Here is a 19,880-nt window from a genome sequence, read left to right as displayed (position 1 = left end):
ATGTAGAATATCCAAGAAGTCATCCATAAATATCAGCGAACTGGGTTTAATTATACATATATATGTATGTATATATATATATATATATATATATGAACATGATCAACCAAACTCAGGACCTGCACATTGTCTATTTAAGGGAAGATTATTTTTTAAAGTCTCTACTGTTTCGTCTTCAGTTTTCTCCCCTTTAAATATTTATAATGTGTGAAAATCTCATGTTACTTAATGGACTGATTTGCCAGTTAAGTACTGAGTTAATGCTAACCACACAAATACCATTACGCTGGCTCTGAGCAGCACAGGGCTAGTTGCTAAATTGTTCTCTGAAGGAGAATTAATAAATGTACAATTTTGCCTCTAACTCAGCACGGTAAAGGGTGACAGGGAGTTTCAAATATCTGTCAAACTGCAAATACATAAGAGGCACTCAGTAGTATAAATCATTTTGAATATTGTATTTTAAAACATCTTTCCTAGGGAAAATGGATCTGGGTAAAAGATGCATTTTAACAGTTCACTGAGCATTGGTGCCCAGCGCCTATTCTTAGCACCTGAAAGAGAAGTGACTGTCACCCAGCTGTTTTAGTGACAGTCACAGGGCTGCCTCAAAGGTAACACTGGAGTCGGAGAACAATTCTCCACTTACTGAATTAGGAGATCACCCTGCACACAAAAGGCACCAGACAGACACCATCAAGCACCCACACGCACCGAACACCCAGGTCACTACGCTGATCCGTGTGCACACACGCTGCCCGGTCCACTCTCCCGAACACACGCACCCCCACGCCGAGTTGCAAAGGAAAGGAAAAAAAAAGGTACCTACTCTTCTTCGTAGTGCAGGGAAAAAGATTCAGGCAGGCAAAGTTCTACCGAATCCATGTGCGCCCGGCAACCATTATTTGTGTACCCCACCTATAAATCAAAGTTTCCTTGACAGAGCCCGGTGCAATTAACACACGCGTTCTCCTGGTGACAAGCCCATAGGCACGGCCAGTTGGGACCGAGGCTCGCACACTCTCTCCTAATCAAGGACTTAAAGCCCCGATTGGAGCTTATTAATATGAAGTAGGGCTTTACATATGCAGTCCCACCGGCCCAGGAGCGCCTCTGATTGGGGGGCCGCTGCCCAATCAGGAGGGAGGCGACGCGAGCCGCCCGAGCCGCAGCCTGCAGGTAGGCAGGGCAAACGCCTGCCCGGAGCACGGTGGGCAAAGCTGCAGCCGGCTGCAAAAGCCTCAGCGATCCGCAGCTTCCCCCTTATTATTCTTTTAACTCCTACCCCCACCCCCGAGAACCTTTAAAAAAAAATGAAAAAGAAAGAAAGGGGAAAATATCAAGCGTAACTAACTTAACTCACTCTACGCTGAAGAGATTTATGGTTGGTTTTCTAACCCCAGACCTATTTTGTTTTTGCAAAGAACTCAGGCCAATTCGATAAATTTGACCGAAGGACTCTGCTGTGGAAGGTGGGGAAGGAAGTTTATCTGGCCTTACTCTGTGTGTTGAGTTCTCCACCGGGGACGGCTGCTTTTTACTTACTCTTACTATTCTTATTATTGCTGCGTGTGTTCTGCTGTCTCCTTGGCTTCTGCTAATACCTTTCCTTGTTGTGTCCTAACCTAAAGAACATTTAAAATAAAATAAGACTTTCTTCGACATGGTTTCAGCCTAAAAGAACTGACTGGCCGAGCCCTCTGGGGTGGAAGGTAGCATCACGGAAGTACAGAAGAAAAGAGTGCACCGATACAGTTGGAGAGAGGGCCTGTGCAAATTCTGTGGGTAATATTCTCTCTCTCTCTCTCTCTCTCTCTCTCTCTCTCTCTCTCTCTCTCTCTCTCTCTCTCTCTCTCTGACATATGAGGCACACAGCCTTTCAAAACAAAGGTAACAAATTCAGGCTGCACTGCCTACTTCACTTTCCAGGTTTGAGGAGAAGACTGACCGAGGGCGGGGACAGGGAGCGGCAACAAGAACCTTAAATATCAGTGTACTTTGCACAAAATCAATATACGGTTGGTTTTTGTGGCAAGAACATGAAACAGTGTGCCGAAAGGATGAAGCATGTACTTATTTCAGTACAGGAGACATATTCATCTATGTGGATATTTATATTCGTATCTATATGTGAATGTAAATAAAATTATATGTAGATGTGATTTTATCCAAATATTTAGCATTGAGGTAAAGCACGGGTTATGAGCTCCTACACACAGCACACCTGGCTTATTTTAAAAAATTAACTCATCATATTTGCATGTTGCCCCACAGCTTGGCCTACAAGAAGCAGCTTCAGACAGATAATAATGTACAAAAATTATGGCCACTCAGTCAAAAGTATAAAAGACAATGTAAGAGAGAACAATGTTTTTCCTCTTACAGTAGTGTATGGGCTGCCTCTAATTCTCATATAATAAGAATATCTTTGTGTTCTATTTTAAACTATAGAAATATATATGTATATATATGTATATATATATATATATAACCAAATGCATATTTGAAAGAGATAGCAACTATTTCTAGCTGTTATCTGCTACCTTCTGGGGAGTGGAAGACCTAGGCTTTTGACAGAATTCAGTTGTCTTGCTTACCAACCTCCTGCATCTGAAGTCTTATAGGGTAGGATTAGGATAACCTCTGTGATCAAATTCAAACAGCTCAGATATTCAGTGTGTGTTAAATTCACCACATCAGAACTTAACTCTCCCAGCCCTCTCAGATTTTCTAGGTCTTTAAGGAACAAAACACTAAAATAGAACATCCACATTAAAATTCAGAATATAAAATGACAGGCACGATTTTGTCACCCCCCCCCCACTCCAACATGTATTTAGCTAAATCCAAGATAGGCATCTGATTCCTTCTCTGTGTGTTTTAAATGTACACAAGTTTCTAGAACCAGGGCTCACACAGGGGGGAAAAAGGCTGTGCTTAAGAATACTGTATAAAAACAGGTAGTAAAAGCTTAATTACCAGTAGCATTATGCTGCCTATATTGTTAAATGTGAACTCTGCAATTAAGATGTAAATTTGGTTGTGAGCACTGAATTAAAAGAGCTTTGATATGGAGAAGAAAATCCAAGCACTCTTCAGACACCCAGTTTAAAAAAAAATTAAAAGATTTGCCTATTCAGTTGAAATGAGACATGGAATCAGTTTACAAGTGAAGAAATAAATAAAAAGACGTTTTGCAAGAAATATGTTCTTTTTCTCTAAAATGCAATTGGAGAAACACAAAGGCGTAAACTGCTATAGAAAGAAAAGCATCTTTTAAACATTCAAACACTGCTCTGATTTCTTTTACTAAGTTAAAAATTTCAAAGTAACCATAGATTTATATACCTATTATAATATATATGTATATATATATTCACATTCCAACAGAAGTTTCTTATTTTCCCCCCAGGATATTTACTTAAAATTTAGAATCATTCTGTCTACTTGACACATCTTAATACCCCAAAGAATGTATTCCACTCTGCACTTGTACAGTGCCCCATACTATATTCAATCACATTGTATCACGCCGCTGTGACAGCATTCATTGTGACTCCTTCGAAATGGCCCTTTAAAGACAAGGTTTAGAGTCAATTATTCACCAATGAGTCTTAAAGTCACTACAAGGTCTAGAAGTAATCTTTGATTTCCCAAAATTTTCTTATATGGGGACATTTGATTTCTCTGCTGTGTATTTTGGAAACATACTTAGACTCACATGCCTCATGGACCAGTCTATCCTCTGTGCCCACTGAGAAACATGCACTGACATGCACGGCGTTCTTTTCTGATCCTTCCCTAAAGACATGCTCACTGAGCCAGTAATGTGTGTTAGGTAAGTGATGTGTGGTATACGCCCTGCCCAAGACCCTAAGGTGCTACTTGTAATCTTGAACCCGGTGCAGCCAATTTAAAATAATGCCCATTTGCAATAAACTTGCAAAGAAGCTTCCAGGAATGTATACAAACACACAGCTCACGGCATCAGAAGCCTGTCCCAGCCACAGAGCTCTCTCGTCTTAGAAGAGGTAGGGACAGAGAATTATTAATAATAAACGTGCCACCTGAACTAAGCACCCAAGAATCTCAGAAAAACTACAGAGTCACCTCAGAGATGGGAGGAAAGAGACAAAAGCCTAGGTAAACACGTACTGTTGGTCTGTGTATATGCTTTACAATTTTACCACAAGGAGTCCACCCAAATCAGGAAAAATTGAGTCAAACAAAAAGACCCCTGAGGACTGTTGCACAAAGAATATAAATAAATTAGGCACTATCAGTCTCTCGGGCATTGGGTCTATAGTCTCTGAAGAACTCCAATCTCTTCTTCCTTAGACAATGCAGTCACGAATATCTGAATGTCTTCAACAAATGCACCCCTCAGAGGACAGGTTTCATTTCTCTTTGAATGAAACGGGAGCAAGCAATGTCTACATGGGAAAAGAGCCAGACTCCTGTGAATTGTATATGGCAGAATTTTGACTACATTCCATCAAAACCATGACCTAAAACATCCTAACACTGTTTGGGGGTTGGATAGAGATGAGGAGGAATTTAGTCTCCGTCATTCTTGTATTTCTGATGGTTTTAGTTTTCAACTTTGTCTATGAGAACCAATAGGACAGACCTATCGAGCTGCTTAAAATCGTCTTTGGCGCGTTTGAAGGTCTCCTTTTCACACTGCACTTCTGACATTTGTCGCGCATTTGAAAGCCAACAGCCTAATGCACTGATAATTCCAGTTTGCCTTGTATCCTACCATTCAAAAGTGTCTCCCCTCAGGTCCCTAGCCAATTGAAAAGTGGCTGTTAGAAATACTTTTCCTACTATCTTAGACGTATTGTACACGGCACAGTGAACACTAGCATATAAACCTCACTAACCAGGATTATCAGAGACTACTGTCTTTACACCCCAAAGGAGACCAATGACAAACATCTTCAGAAAAGCATCTTAGGTAACAAGCACACAGTCAGATGCCAGGCCCCCTGTACTGCCCTCAGGAGCCCTGTGGCCTTCTTCAGGTCCCCTCATCTAACTGTCCCTTGTTCTGTCACTTGCAGAAGCCAGCTTCTCTTGTGCCTGCCTAAGTTAGCACCTTTCCCACTGAGAGCAGAGACTCACATCCAAGTCCGCTTTCCACTGCTACAGAACCTCTCACAATTCACCACACCTCACTTGGTGTTGCCTTTCATTTCCAGGGCACAGACTTAGATATTTAAATTCTCGTCTCCATTGGCAAGAAGCAATCATTTCTGTAGCAAGTGGTTGCTTCCACAGAAGCACTAATAAAAGCCTTGCCTTCTGACAAACCTCTTGTCCCATAAATCTATCTAACCCGTCCCCAAATTACAGAGTCTACATTCACTGAGGAAGGGGCTATTGTCTCACTTCCAGAACACGCCGAACTCTTTTTCCAAGTGGCACACGCGCGCGCGCGTGCGTGTGTTTGTGTGTGTGTGTGTGTGTGTGTGTGTGTGTGTGTGTGTGTGTGTAAAAAGCCAGGGAGAGACAGAGAAACTACTAGAGGCAATTTAGTTTCTGTTTAATTAATTCAGGATTATTTTGCTTGCGTTTTGTCAGGCTAATAATATACACGGGGAAGTGTCAGTAAAAATTAAATTATAAACTACAGTCAGTCCAGGGGGAAAACTGACTTTCGTTACATTGTATTTCCAAGGCCCCTCGCTCTTGTAAAATATCAGATACATGTTAGGGCATCCTGTAAGCTTTGTGCAGACTGCATGGCATGCATCGACGGAGCCATAGTTAACATCGAGAAATTATACATTAATAAATGAGCTGCAGTTACATTCTTTCCTGAATGTTAAGCACCACGAGCTAAATGCAGAAAACATTCAAGGTCAATGTCCCGTTTTTAGACCTTTTCAGGCGGCTGTAATATTATGATAATCAAGCTTAAAATATTCCTATAGAAAGGGTAAATTAGCCTTTTCACTTGAGATTATGATAAACAATGAACCTAAGAGGGGACAAAGTCCCTATTTTTCAAAAGCTATAAATTGTTGACTCAATGGTGTGTGTGATCGTGTTGTCCAAAATAAAGGGTGGTTTCCTTCTGAGAGAACAGAGTGGGGGACGCGGAAAGAGTGGGGGAGGGGCGGAACAAATATGACAGACTTCTGAATATCAATGCACGGTTTGATGCCAGCAAAAGGACCAAATTACCCACCTTAGCCACCACATTGCATATACAGCATATCTGAGGAGAAATGTGTGTGTGTGTGTATGTGTATTCCATGAAACACACACACACACACACACACACACACACAAAAGCACATTTTCCCCTGATGATTATCAATATAATTTGAAAGGTTTCTACTCTGAGAGTTTCCATTAACCCTTTTTGTCCAGAATTTCAAAGGACTAGTTTAAAAAACAGAAAAGAGACCGAGATCGATCGTGCCATCAGATATCCCCATACACGGGCTGAAAGAGTTCATTAGACTTTTTTTTTTTTTTAATGTTAGAAGCTGGCAAACTTCTAAGGATCTGTTTCACAAATGACCGTGCTTGATAAAAATCTGCTTCCCTCAACCAACCCTGATTAATTAGGACTGTGTCCCTCATACCTGCAGAAACCAAGAGACTTAAAGGGGCTTATAGGAAGGAGCCTCAGCCTGCTCTGAGATAGGTCAGGGTTCACAATCCAGTGACCCAGAGAGAGATTAAGGTGTTAGTATCCAGTCACTGTACCTAGGCAACTTTTTGTTTCTTTCTGTATCAAATGGGAATTGAGAAAACAGGTTTTTATAGAATTGTTATCACAATTCAACAAGTTAAACTAACTCAGTAAAATGCTTGGCCGGGGTTACGGGTGGAAGGCTTATGACTTACTGGGCTAGGGTCATTCTTGTTTGAGCCCGTTATCCTAGTCCTAGGACTGACAACCATCCCTCTTTAGATGCTCAAAAATCCTGCAGTTTGGATAATAAATCCTAACGATTCCCCTCCTTAACGTGAGCTTTCTCTTAGTATTAGCAATATTTTGAAATCCAACTGAAAGGAAAGTTATAAGAGAATGGTATTGTAAGTCAATCGAACTCCATCTCTGAGTCATTCGAGGTCTTAATTAAAAACAGAAGAAAATGAAGTACAAGGGTGGCAGTCTTAAACTTGACAGAATCTACATCCACCTGGGAGACAGACCACTGGGCAATGCTTTCATGGCAGCCATCTTGTCTGATGAGGAGGACAGTACTAGGAAAGTTGATAGAATTGGCAGGCTCTACAAATAATTCAATTGTAAAATGTTCCCCAAACAAGGAGAGAGAGAAAAAAACACCCTTCCGAATCTCTTCTTTCACAACCTTCCACTGAAGTAGTTCAGGCCAGTCAACAGTGATGCTGGCTTACTCTTCCCAGGCAAGAATACGTTCACACAGCTCTGCTGATCAAATAGAGCAAGAACTCTGTTTCTTTGTAAAACTTTGTCTCCTATGTTGAATGCATGGCATTCATGGCAGAGCAGTGAGTTTGGACAATGGGGAATTAGAAGCTGGGATAAGCCTGGGTTAGGAGTTCAATCTTTTTACCTTAGAGATTCACTGCTCCGGATAGCTAAGAGCCTTAGCACAGGTTAGACACCTGGATGGTGAGGCCATCCCTAACAGAAACTCTGCATTTCTTTCCTCTCCTAGCTTGGTTAGCAACAGGCTGTCAGTGTCAAATTCACAGCTATCGACAATACAGCGGTACACAGGAATAGGGGACACTGAGATCTGAGTGTTCCAAGGACAAAGGTCCTCTGAAGAGTTAGGACACATTCAGACCCAAGAAATAAGTCCCACATATATACGTTGTCCTCAAAGCAGAGTAGAATCTCTAAAATGACATCCTTTTTTTTCTTTTCAAATCACATCATTATTTTTAATTGTATGTGTGTGTGTGTTTGTGTGGTGTGTGTGTGTGTGTGTGTGTGTGTGTGTGTGTGTGTGTGTGTGTGTGTTGGGTTTGTGCACACAAGTGCAGTTCCCACAGAGGCCAGCAGAGAGCATCAGATGCCTTGCAGCTGGAGTTATCAGCCATCTGGGAGCTGCCTAATGTGGATTCCAGGAACTTCCCAGGCCTCTGCAAGAGCTGTGTGCACGCTTAGCTGCTGAGCCAACTCTCCAACCCCTGAAAGTCCTTTTTTTTTCTTTTCCGGAGCTGGGGACCGAACCCAGGACCTTGCTCATGCTAGGCAAGTGCTCTACCTCTGAGCTAAATACCCAACCCGAAAGTACTATTTTTTAAGGAAGAAGGAATTAGTGGGCTGTTGTAAATTAACTCTCCCTCCTCTCTCATCTAACATAGATAGATTTGGGGGTAGTGATTTCCTTTGAAGATATAGTTTTTACAAAACGCTTAGTGTCCCCCGCCCCCCACTCCAACACTAACTGCAATTCGTGGGGCCAGGCTGAGTCTGATGGCATCCCGAGAGCCAGTAATGGGACTTGGCAAATAGTTTTATCAATACCTCAGAAACTTGAAGAACATATCCTGGATGAATGAGTGGATGCCAGAATGAATGAATGAATGAATGAATGAATGAATGAATGAACGAACGAACGAACGAACGAGCAAATGAACTCACAGTGACTGCTCCTCCGCTGTTAAATGGGGATTCAGTTTACGGTGGCCTCGCTGACTGGTGTAGTATAAAGAAATTTGAAAACTGAAGGGTTTTTGTTGTTGCTGCTGCTGCTGCTGCTGCTGCTGCTGCTGCTGTTTGCTTTGCTTTTGTTAGTTAAATGGAGAAAAGAAAGGATGTTGGGAGGAGAAAAAGATCAGAGTACGATGTCAAGCCAAGGCCAGAATCTGGGGCGGGGCTTCAGCCGCCATTTTGGGATGAGCTACTGGATAGCCAGTGAGGAGCTGGGGGCGTGGCTTCGTTCATCTTTTTATTTTCAGTTTTCCAAATATTCATATTGACCGAATTTTGGATAATGAAAAACAAATAAAGAGGCTCCATCAGTAACTATCGCTGTGGCCCAAACGGGCACCATGGATGCACTCTGGCGCAGGGCAACTCTACTTTCTAAAACAATAGCTCAGATATGTATGGTGACCAGACCATCTCTGGTGCACCGCATACAGTTTTTGCGTTAGGAAATGGTATTTCTTAAAATTCATCCCATTAAGATTTTCTTGATGGGTTGTGGACAAATGCCCACAGGAAAAGGACCACACTGCCTCTATTTCTCTGAGGTGCTGAGCTAACATTACAGAGGACACAAGCAAGCCCTGTGTGGTTGTTTGTGCAGATCCACATGTGCACTCACATAGGGATCACATGCCTTGCTCTCTTCCTTGGGACTTGGGGATCAAATGTCCATGCGTACACCTGCAGGCAGTTTACCAGGTGAGCTGTTCCCCCAGCCCTCGAGTCCTGTTCTTGTATTCGGTGCTTCATCACTAGAGTTGAACCCTGATGTGAACACATCATATTAGTAAGGCCATTGTTTGTTGTTTCCTAGAAAACCACACTAAGGTTAGCAAGCGGCCTTGCCACAAAGCATAATCACCCACCTGGGTTTGATCCTAGGGCCCACATACTAAAATGTGGGAACCAGCTCCCACAAGTTATCCTTTGACCGCCACAGGTATACCATGAAAAGCATGTACCCACACAGAAAAATAAAGATTGGATAATTTAAATTAAAAAAAGAGAAGGGAACCAAACTTTGGATACAAAATGAAGACAAAGAACCCCTCCTATTCTTCTTGTATAGTAGGGCAAACAACATAACTCTGAGGGACTGGCAGGCTATGCCTAAAGATGCCAGGCCCCCCCCTTCAATGCGCCCCGCCATCCCAAAACCTTCCCATTCTCGAAGTTCAAGCAATCAAAGTCTGAGTTACAGGAATCAGAGTAACACAAAGAACCTGTTTGGTTTTTTTTTTTTCTTTCTTTCCTTCTTTCTTCCAAAGTATTGAATTAGTAAGCTAGATAAATCAAAGACAATTTTCATTAGAGGGGAAAGGAGCTTAATTCACTCTTTGATAAATTAGAACTCTAAACAAGGTAGTGAAAAATTAACAAAGGGGCCAGCGAGATGGCTCTGTGTGTAAAGGTGCCTGCCACCAGGCCTAAAAACTTGACTTTGAACCCTGGAAGTTTTGGCTGTTGACATTTTAAAATGATAATCAGCAAGTAGACTATCTCCCAGTTGGGCCTCTTTTGGCTCCATACAATCATTTTGTATGAGCTGTGGAAATTCCATTATTCCATTATTATGTTAGTCATTACTATCTTCTTTAAATAGATAGCAAAAGTGAGGAACCTTGGCTATTCAAAGACACCCAGACATTGCAAAGTCACACCCTGATTTATGTATTAATTTTTTAATTCTACATTGTTACTGTTTCTGAGCTCAAGCTGTTTCTTATGCCTCTTCCTTGTGTCCTCTTAAAAGGCCACACAGAAAAGCAAGCAATGGGTTGCCTGTATCTGTGGGTCCCCAGGAAGCTTTGCTTCAGAAAGCATAATACAGCGGCCATTCACCACTGTCCGCCTTGCTATGTGTCGGTCCCTCTTGACATTCATGAGCTTCTCAGTGAGCAAATGCCTGAGACACCAACAAGAGCTCAGAACACTCAAAGGGAGACCCCAGCTCTGCTTTTCCCTTCTCAACTGGGGGTTTCACTTGGCAAGGTTTGCCATTGCGCCCCCTCATGGCTCGTCTGCTGCCCCCAGACAAAAAGTCTTTCTCATCAGAGAGACCCAAAAGCTCAGGAAGGAGTAAGTATTTCTTATGAAGACTCAAGCACAGGGCTTGGGATACCGCTCAGTGGGAGAAGGCTTGGCTTAGCATGCACCAGGCTTTGGTTTCAACCCTAGGTACTGCACAAGAAAACAACAAGAAGAAGAAAACAAAAACCGAAAATCCTACTACCACCACCAACAAAAACAAAAAACAACCAGAAAACGCCCCCAAAAGCAAGCAAGCAAGCAAGCAAAATACAAAACTAGCAACAAACAAAAGCAAGAAATAACCCTCTCAATTTAATTAATTAATTAATTAATTAATTAATTAACAAGGAGTTTAGAAGATCACAGCAGCCTGGAATTTCCCCCACGATTTCCCATGAAACAAAAAGAACTCTGATGAATTTACAGAATGCAACATTGTTGCATGTGGGCTTTCTTCAGACTTATCCTGCCTCTTTGCTCTGTAATGGAATGGGGTTTCTCCTGCAAAGTACTAGAATGTAACACTTCTTTAAAGCACCTGGAAAGAAACATGGCGGCAGCATTTTGTTTTCTCTTATTAGTTAAGATAATTAATCCAGACAAGGCAAGCTGTACTGTGCTCCTGCTGCTGGTGCCACTTTCCAGTCCTGCCCAAGTCCTGGCCACCATCAGCCTCACTTCCGTCAGCTGAGCAGTTAGGACTATTCAATCCGTCAATCCCAGCAACAGTTTGAGATGTATAGAGAGCAGATGTAAACACTCTTTCATAGTCTGAATTCATGTGCCCGAACTCCAGGGAGCCTTATGTTTTATAAATAAATTCTGTAATATCACAGAGTGAACCTTTCCCCTGTGGGTCGGCCTGCTATTCTATCAGCAACGACGTGTAAACCAAGACAGTTTACATAGCAGACAGAAAATGCTCCCATGTCCCTCTAAGGGGCACCATACAGAACACACCCACACGACCCCACACACACCAATTTCATAACCACCCAGCTTGATTCTTTTTTGTAAGTATGTATCAAGTGTGTGAGGGATGAAATCTTGTCAATGTTTTAGTAGTTTTTCAATTAGCTACTTATTAAATGAGATCTATTTTGAGTTGTGAAAAGGGGCTTTTTGTTTGTTTTTTGGACTGAACCTCCCAACTCTGAGGATGAGAAAAATACACTTATGCCTTTCTCCATCTCAAGCTGAGGGACCTGGGAACTAAGGGAGTCAACCCTTCTATGTCTTGGTCTCTTCATTTCTTAAAATGGGGATGACTCCAGCCTCACCTGTGGCTAAGGGGGTTGAAGGAGACAGTCTATATAGATCAGTGAGCCCCCAAACTCTGAGATAAGTTATTTATAATCTTTGGCATCAGGAATTTGTAAAGTTCCCCAGATACTTAGGGTCTGCAGCCAAGTTTGAGAACTGCAAGTAAATCACTTAACACAGAGCTCGCATCATTCGTAATCATATACGGGAAGCAGAAGGAAGAAACATCATCCAAACTAAACAATCAAAAGCAGGTACACAGATGCAGGATGGGAGATGCTGCTCGGTGGGAAAAGGCTTCACCTGTACTCAAGGTGCCTCGATAATCACTGATGTGAAGGGAAAGGAAAAGGATCCATTGGTTGGGGTAACCTGCGTGACTCTCACAGCTCTACAAAAAGCTGGCTGTGCGCTCTGGGAAAGTCCTTTCTCTGTGTTCTAGTGTTGGAACAATTAGCTTAAGGGAAGGGAGACTGTCAAGGTGTCTGTCTCAGGTTCAGAGTAGTTGTTCCTCTCAGAGGACCTGAGTTGATTCCCAGCACACCTTTCAGATGCCTCATAAACTGTTATATTCCAACTGGAGGGACAGAACGCCCTCTTCTGGTCTCTGTCTCTGTCTCTCTCTCGCTGTCTCTCTCTCTCTCTCTTTCTCTTTCTGTCTCTCTCTCTCTGTCTCTGTCTCTATCTTTCTGTCTCTCTCTATCTTTCTGTCTCTCTCTATCTTTCTCTCTCTGTCTCTCTGTCTCTGTCTCTGTCTCTCTCTCTCTCTCTCTCTCTCTCTCTCTCTCTCTGCCCCCCTCTCTGTCTTGCTCTCTCTCTCACATACACATACACACAGAGATATTTTTCAAAATAGCACCTCCCTTTTTGCTTATGTCATAATGGAATATGTTTCATAAAGCAGCATTTGTTAGGAATGAAATGTCCAATGCAAGACTACCGTGAGCTACTCACATGTAAATCAAATGATATTCTTTATGCAAATGGAAAAGTCACCTCCTCACTGGACTCTAGGGCGGACTTGGTTGGTTCTGTTGACAAGGTGTCTCCTGTTAGCTCGTGAATGCAAGGCAGTGCTCCAAAGGTCAACAGAAACCCCAAATGAGACAGTCCAGCTGCCTAGGGGAATTGCCTAGTGACCATAGCAGTGTGGATTCCAAAGCCAGTGAGTGAGAATGGCCCTGTTGGTGGCACAGGATGGTGCTTCAAGTGTGAACCTCAACCAGTGTTGAAAAGGGAAGGAAGCAGGTGAGGTTAACCACCTCGGGAGTGGGGTTGTGTAAACTGAAAAATCACCTCTGAGTGACATTGTCCTGACCACCAGGATTTTATGAGCTTGTCCATTTAGGAAATTTAACCGGTAGAAATGCAGTATTGCCAAGGTGAGGCCAGAAAACACCACAGCACTGGTCAGTGAGGTATAAGAACAACTTAAAAGAATATCCAAGCCAGAAAACGTGATGCAAGCCTGGGCACCCGGTGGTGGAAATGCTAAGGTAAGAGGAGAGGTTGATCCCCACAGGTTTAAAACCTGCTTGGGATATACGATGAGGTCCAGGACATTCTGGGCTCACTCCCTCACCCTCTGCTCGCTCACTCCCTCATTCACTCACTCACCCCAAGCCCCCAAGGCCTGACTCACTGACCAGATTAAATTCAGGCAATGGAGTTATGGCTCCATTAGAGCACTTGTCTAACATGTATGAAGCCTCCCTCCTTCCATCCCTCCCTCCTTCCTTCCCACCCTCTCCTCCCTTACTTACTCCCTTCCTCTCTCCTTCCCTCCCTCTGTCCCTTCCTTCTCTTCCTTTTGTTGAGATGGGGCTGGAACATGAGATGTCATTCTAGGCGAATGCTCTCCCCCTGAGTCCTGTGCCCAGCCTTCCCGTTCATTTTCTCATATGCATACTTATATGAATGATGTTACAATGTGAGCAGGATATTTATCTAACAGAAACCAGCAGAACCTGGGAGAACAGTTCAGAGAAATCAGCAGACCCAGCAAGGGAAAAATACTGAGCAGAGACATGGTAAGACACCATCAGACCAGGCTGGGAGTGGGGACTCATTCACAAATACTGTATTTTTAAAACTCAAACAGAGGGCATTTTCCTGGTAACACGCCAACATTTCACTTCCTTCTTCTCTCCCCTGCGATGTGTACTTATCACTAATATTTATGTGTCTTCTTGGGGTCAGCGAAGGCATACAGCAGCACAGAGACCTCGGTACCCTGCTATCCCATAACTAAATGCCACCACCATCTTTCTCAGGTTTGTCTGATTCTCCGGAGATGACACTTCGTGTGAGAAAGACAACTCCCCATTCATCATTAGTAACCCGGTCTCTGACCTGTAAGTATAGAGAGCAAGACCACCGAGGAGGAAGTAGAACTCTCAATGAGCAAGAACGAGATGTCAGAAGGCTATGGCTTCGATTATTTACTTTTAAAAGTTATTTTACTGCAAATTCTTTCACATGACTCTCCTCTGCCACTCTTTGGACTTCCCAGTAGAAGCTGGCAGTGAAGAGGGGCTGCCCAGGCCAGAGCTCAGGGGTACAGCTAAAAGCCCTAGCTTACACTGCACGCACGCGCAGTGGAGAAAGACCTGTGGCGTCTACATATACATAAGCATGCACGCGCACGCGCGCGCGCGCGCGCACACACACACACACACACACACACATTTCTGAAGGCTTTAGAAATGAAACAAAAAGCAATGTTGCTGTGCAACCCTTTCTCCAACGTGAACTTCCTACTACTGCCCTTCCCAATGTACCTCAGACTGTTCCCGAGCTCTTGAGCCAGTGTGTCAGAACCACACAAGACATAACTCAGTTGTTAAAAATCGTCTTTGGTACACCCCACTCCCGTGGGCGAGCAGGGGGTAAGGAGGTATAAGATGCAAAAATTAACCTGTCTCCTTTGTTCAGTTTATCACAGGGGATGCCTTCTTAGCACTCCCTCCTACCTGCTTTGCAAATTGTCCCGTAAATATGTCCACAGCCTCATGTAAAGTCCTCAGCTGGCTCCTGACCTCAGCCATGGCTGCCCCATCTCTGCTGAAGATGGTCCCCTTGGATCACTGGCTTGCTATTATTCTGTGCTTAATGGGCCTGACCTGTGCAATATTTTTTTTTATCTGGCTACGGTCCTATCTCAAAATTCTCTGTTTTGAATGAATACCGATTTTGTGACATGAAGTCTGCTATATAATGAAATGCAAACAATGGAGAGGCTAAATCAGTTTACAAAAAAATCTATTTGTCAAACAGTGTGGAGATGCTCCCAATTTAGCCCAGCAGCCCATGCGGTGCTTGATAAGAGAGCTAAACACCTAGCAGTTCGCCAAATGAAACTAAAAGCATCTGGCCAGGGATACATTCTCCTTTCAGAGTCTTTGTTATAACTTGTAGCTAATTAAATGCCCTTACACACGAGCTGCACACAGCAGCAGAATCGGGGAATTTTCTTACAAGAGAGCAGAGAAGAGCGGAGCCCCACACGAGCTTCCTGTGAGCTCCTCTTACTGCATTTACATTTCTATAAGGCTTCATCAGCCTGGAGAAAAAAAAAGGCACAAGAGGAGTCCTTTCTTGTTCAATTGGACCAGAAAGATTTCTAAGCCCTGTAAAGGAACGTGCTCAACATTTAAAAAGAAGAAGGGGGGAAAAAAGAAAGAGAAAAAAGAAAGAAATAGTAACTCTGCCTTAGATGCTGGGGAGAGACAGTAACTAAAGAATTTTTAGGAACCTGAAGGGTTTGATTTTTTTTTTTTTAAATGTGTACCATTTTCCCCATGCCCAGAACTTGTTGGCTGGCAGTTGCCTACCTGTGTGAAGGTTGACATTCATTAAGGATGCTTTAAACATACCATGCCACACTTATCAATATGGGGTTGTATTTTTAACAATAGACTCGGGGGATGCTGGGAATATGAACAACGAGGGCGTTCTTTTACCCCTTCTGAGTTTTTAACCACCCATTGGAAAGGATTTGAAATGTTAACCCTCTGCTCATCATACAAGAACGTGATCACCAAATGAGTTGTCATTGTCCCTTTCTGGTACCCTTGTCCTTTCATGCATACCCAACAAAACGGAGCAGCCCCAGAGACAGAGTGGAGTCCCGCAGAGGGGACATTGCTAAAGAATCGCCAGAGAATTAGAAGCTCTTTGGGGTCTGGGTAATTTATATTACAATGATTTCTCTCGGGTCTGCTCACAGTTCATATGTAGGCACAGAGTATAAAATTAGAGCAGAATAGAGGGTTTGGGCTGGGTTGAGAACAGACTCGGCACGAACATCACCTCCAGAGTCCCCTCCCAACACTCCTGACCTGTAGACATAGCCCTGTGTGAGCCCTCAGCCCCTGGAATCCTCTCTTCCATATGGACACTAAGAAAGGTCACCTCCTCCCAGGAGGCAACCTGTCCCTCCATTGTTTTGCATTTTCATATCCATTTATGCATGGCTTTACTTCGCTCACCAACCTGTGATCTTGATGAAAGTCTTATCTCTGAATGTTCTGAACAGAGCTTCTGACTGGTAGAGCGTCAGTCCTCCATGGCTCCTTATTAAGTAGAGGGATGAGGAGAGCACAGAGCCTTCCCATTTTCCATCACATAAGTGATTAATGAATATGACCCCGTGGGTCATGAGAGGAATACCCCGCTTCTGGGCCCAGGCTCACATTTGTCAGCTCTTAAGTCCTATTGGTTTTGACCCACGTCACCTCCATAATAGTCATGTTCTGAATACGTGGACCCAGTGGTTTCAATGATTTTCCTCCATTTCTCTTCTTGCTTCTGGTCCATTCTCGCTCAATGCTCTCTCAACACAGCTCTCAAGGTGACTTCAAACAGAATTCAGAGCTTTTGCATCTGCGTGCCGAGTCTGTTCTCAACCCAGCCCAAACCCTCTATTCTGCTCTAATTTTATACTCTGTGCCTAATACCAGAGGTACAAACCTCTCGAACCTGAACGTGCTCCACACACGGCCCCGCTGTGGTATAGGTAAAGTTGACCCATTCTTGATATTCTCCATAAATTGAAAATACCTCTACAGGGTGGCTTGCTTGCTTGGTTGGTTGGACAAGGCCATTTCTATTTGGAGTTAGGAAAAAAAAAAGAAAAAGGAACCTGCTTTTCTGAGGTAAGTCTCTAAAGACGACCTGAGCAGACACATTCATGGTAAATTGGATAATCTTTACTGGCAGATGGACAAGGATTGGATTTCTCCAATTGGCTGTATATCCTTTAAGGCAGGCACTGTCTAGTTTCCGCCAATTGTCTGCACTGGACTTGTATACAGTAGTTGACTAATAACTATTCCACTAATGACACTTCACCTGGTCCCGTAGCAGATTCCTTAACCTTTAGTGTGGCTCTCCACATATAGTAGGAACTCAATAAATTCCATTTGCATGAACAGAAATAGTATCTTAACTTCTTCATTCCGTGCCAAAATGTAAAAATAGAGAGAGACACAGAAGGAGTACAATTTCAGTGGCCAGGGAATAAGGATCCTCCAAGCAAAAAAAATCAAGAATTGTATTATAGTAAACATAACACCCAGCTTATCTGTTTACATACTTCGAATAAAGTATACATACAAAAACTACTCAAAATGTTGTATTCACATCGCCCTCTGGTGTCGGACTCTCCTAGATAATTAAAAAGACCCTCAGACTTCAAACTTAGGTAGGATATTCCTCCGAGACAGGGCCTCCCACCGTCTCTAGTGACTACAAAATGTGTTGTTAGACAGCAGGTGAGAGGTGAAGGGGCTTCCAAGTTTGCTATCCTTGCCAGACTCCCTACCAACAAGGCATGGAGCCTTCAATGGAGTGAAGGCCCCCTCCTGTCAAGACTCCTGTCACTGGGGGTGTCATTAGAGAGCCATAGGAGTCATTGGATTTCATGCTAGCGGTACCACACGAAAGAGGAGTGCGGTACAATCCAGAAGAGACAGAGCTTTGTGACAGGGGCATACTGTCAGAATGTAGCCCTTTCCCAAATCAAGTAAGCAAGAAGGTGCTCGAAGGATGGCAAAACAAGCTGGGAGACAGCCACAGTCTGAGCATTTGATCTCACCAATGTGCCAGCGTGGCTGAAATGAAATGATACATCCACTAAATAGTGACTGTTGCTATCCCAGGGAGAGCCCTGGAAAAATATCAAGGTAATAAACTCAATATTTTTTTCCTGACTACACACACACACACACACACACACACACACACACACACACACACACACACACAGATGTCATTGGTCTTCAAGGAAATTTAACACAGAGCCCTGATTAAAGTTTCCCCCAAAGCAGGAGTATATTTGCAAAAAGTCTTAGACCCCGCGACACATCAAGTCGAAGATAGATCTCGACGCAGTTCCCTCTATGGAGTGTTTTTTAAAAGTCACCTCGTACTTACACCACCATACCCGTCATCACTGCCAGTGGCCCTGGTGGCAATGGGTCCTGGTCACCACACACAATGCTAAGTACTGCCAGATGATGGGGAATTAAATCTGTCCCTAGCACCTACCATCCTATGGCTCACTGGAACACCACAGCCTTAATTAAGATCCGGTGCTACTGATGGGGAAACCGAGGCTCCGTGACGCTCTGCAGCCATCATAGCAGACAGCCAGTAGACTGATTCCCACCCTGTGCGGGGAACACCCGGCATTTGCACTTAGCCGTTTTCTTTTCTGTCATTAGGGACAGGTCCATGGGATACTCTGAACATGACCCAAGAGTAGTGTGGTCCTGCTCGCCTGTCGTAGCCGACAGCCCTCTCCTTTTTTTTTTTCTTTTTTCTTTTTTTTTTTTTTTTTTTTTTTCCTGTAAGTGAAGAGGTTTGGGAAGGCTGAGGGAATTCAGAGAAGAAAGCTAACAGGATCAAGTGAGATAATAGAGAGTCTCTTCCGCTTCGGGTCTGAAGAAACAGCAATTAAACAGAGAATGCTAAACTTTGGGGTGTCGAGTCAATTTATCTATACTATATTTGGCAGACATTTAACACACTGCTGTTAGCGCCAAGCTAGGTGCCAAACTAAATATTTACACACAAGGGGGATGCTAGCCTGCATTGTTGCCTTAGGAGGCATCAGCTGAACAGGGCTTGGAGAGGCGCTCCCGTGGTTTAACTGCATCTCTCACCCGAGTCTAGCACGCGGTTGTGCACACATGCACACCTCCCTATACACTCCTGATCATAGGGGCTCATCAGTGCCAAGAATCTACAGGTTTTAATCAAGGACTTTCAACAGACAGGGACCCAACTGTTGTCTAACCTCAAACTCAGTCAGTGAGGCAGAGAGCACCACAGCCTTCTCCAGTTGCCTCATCCTCTTACTTCATATTCATAGCGCCCTTAGCACACATGCTAAGACGACGGTGATAAAGAAGGAGATGAATCGAACACCAGCTTATTCAAGGGAACCGAGCAGGGAGTGATGAGCCCATGTGACCCTAGGGTTCACAGTGGCTCAAGGCTGTGATGCTTCTGCCACACCACCCACTGCTTCTCGAACTGGAAAAAAGGGAGCTTAGGTTATTAAAAGGTGAAAATAGGAAAACGTGAACAGTTAGAGGGAAGACGCCCGAATCGTCTGTGTTAATTTTACATCTGAAGTACTGTAACATTCTGTAACATCTGAGCAGAAGGGATCCACCACCCAAAAGGACCCACTGCTGCAAACTTATTTCCACATTGATTTTTCATTTTCCTTGCCTGGGAACAGAAACTGTACCAACTTTGAATGTGTGGGAAAATCTGAGGCAGACGCAGTTTTCAAGCTCTCCGTCGGAACACTGTATTACGTCTCCTCTGTGGCTGCTGCCCAGCCTGCGTGAAGGCTGCCCCAACACCTGCACTGCATGCACAGACGTGAAGGAGCAGAAGAATA

The 19,880-nt window shown here is 43.6% G+C and overlaps 1 protein-coding gene across 11 annotated transcripts in view; it reads right to left on the bottom strand.

Annotated features, from left to right (window-relative positions):
- Nucleotides 1-19,880, bottom strand: part of Esrrg (estrogen-related receptor gamma) — a 617,835-nt gene that overhangs the window by 219,797 nt on the left and 378,158 nt on the right. Inside the window, exon 1 of one of the 11 annotated variants that reach the window (NM_001401443.1) lies at nt 830-1,056. The exons of the other annotated variants lie outside the window; for them this stretch is intronic. Within the exon in view, the coding sequence (NP_001388372.1) occupies nt 830-885 (56 nt within the window). The 5' untranslated portion in view covers nt 886-1,056. Of the gene's footprint in view, nt 1-829; nt 1,057-19,880 lie in introns of those variants that run through there. 11 annotated transcript variants of the gene reach the window in all.

This window comes from Rattus norvegicus, chromosome 13, assembly GCF_036323735.1.
Source record: "Rattus norvegicus strain BN/NHsdMcwi chromosome 13, GRCr8, whole genome shotgun sequence".
Taxonomy (NCBI): domain Eukaryota; kingdom Metazoa; phylum Chordata; class Mammalia; order Rodentia; family Muridae; genus Rattus; species Rattus norvegicus.
The sequence above is the reverse complement of the archived record's forward strand: the minus strand, read 5'-3'. Positions and strand labels throughout refer to the sequence as shown.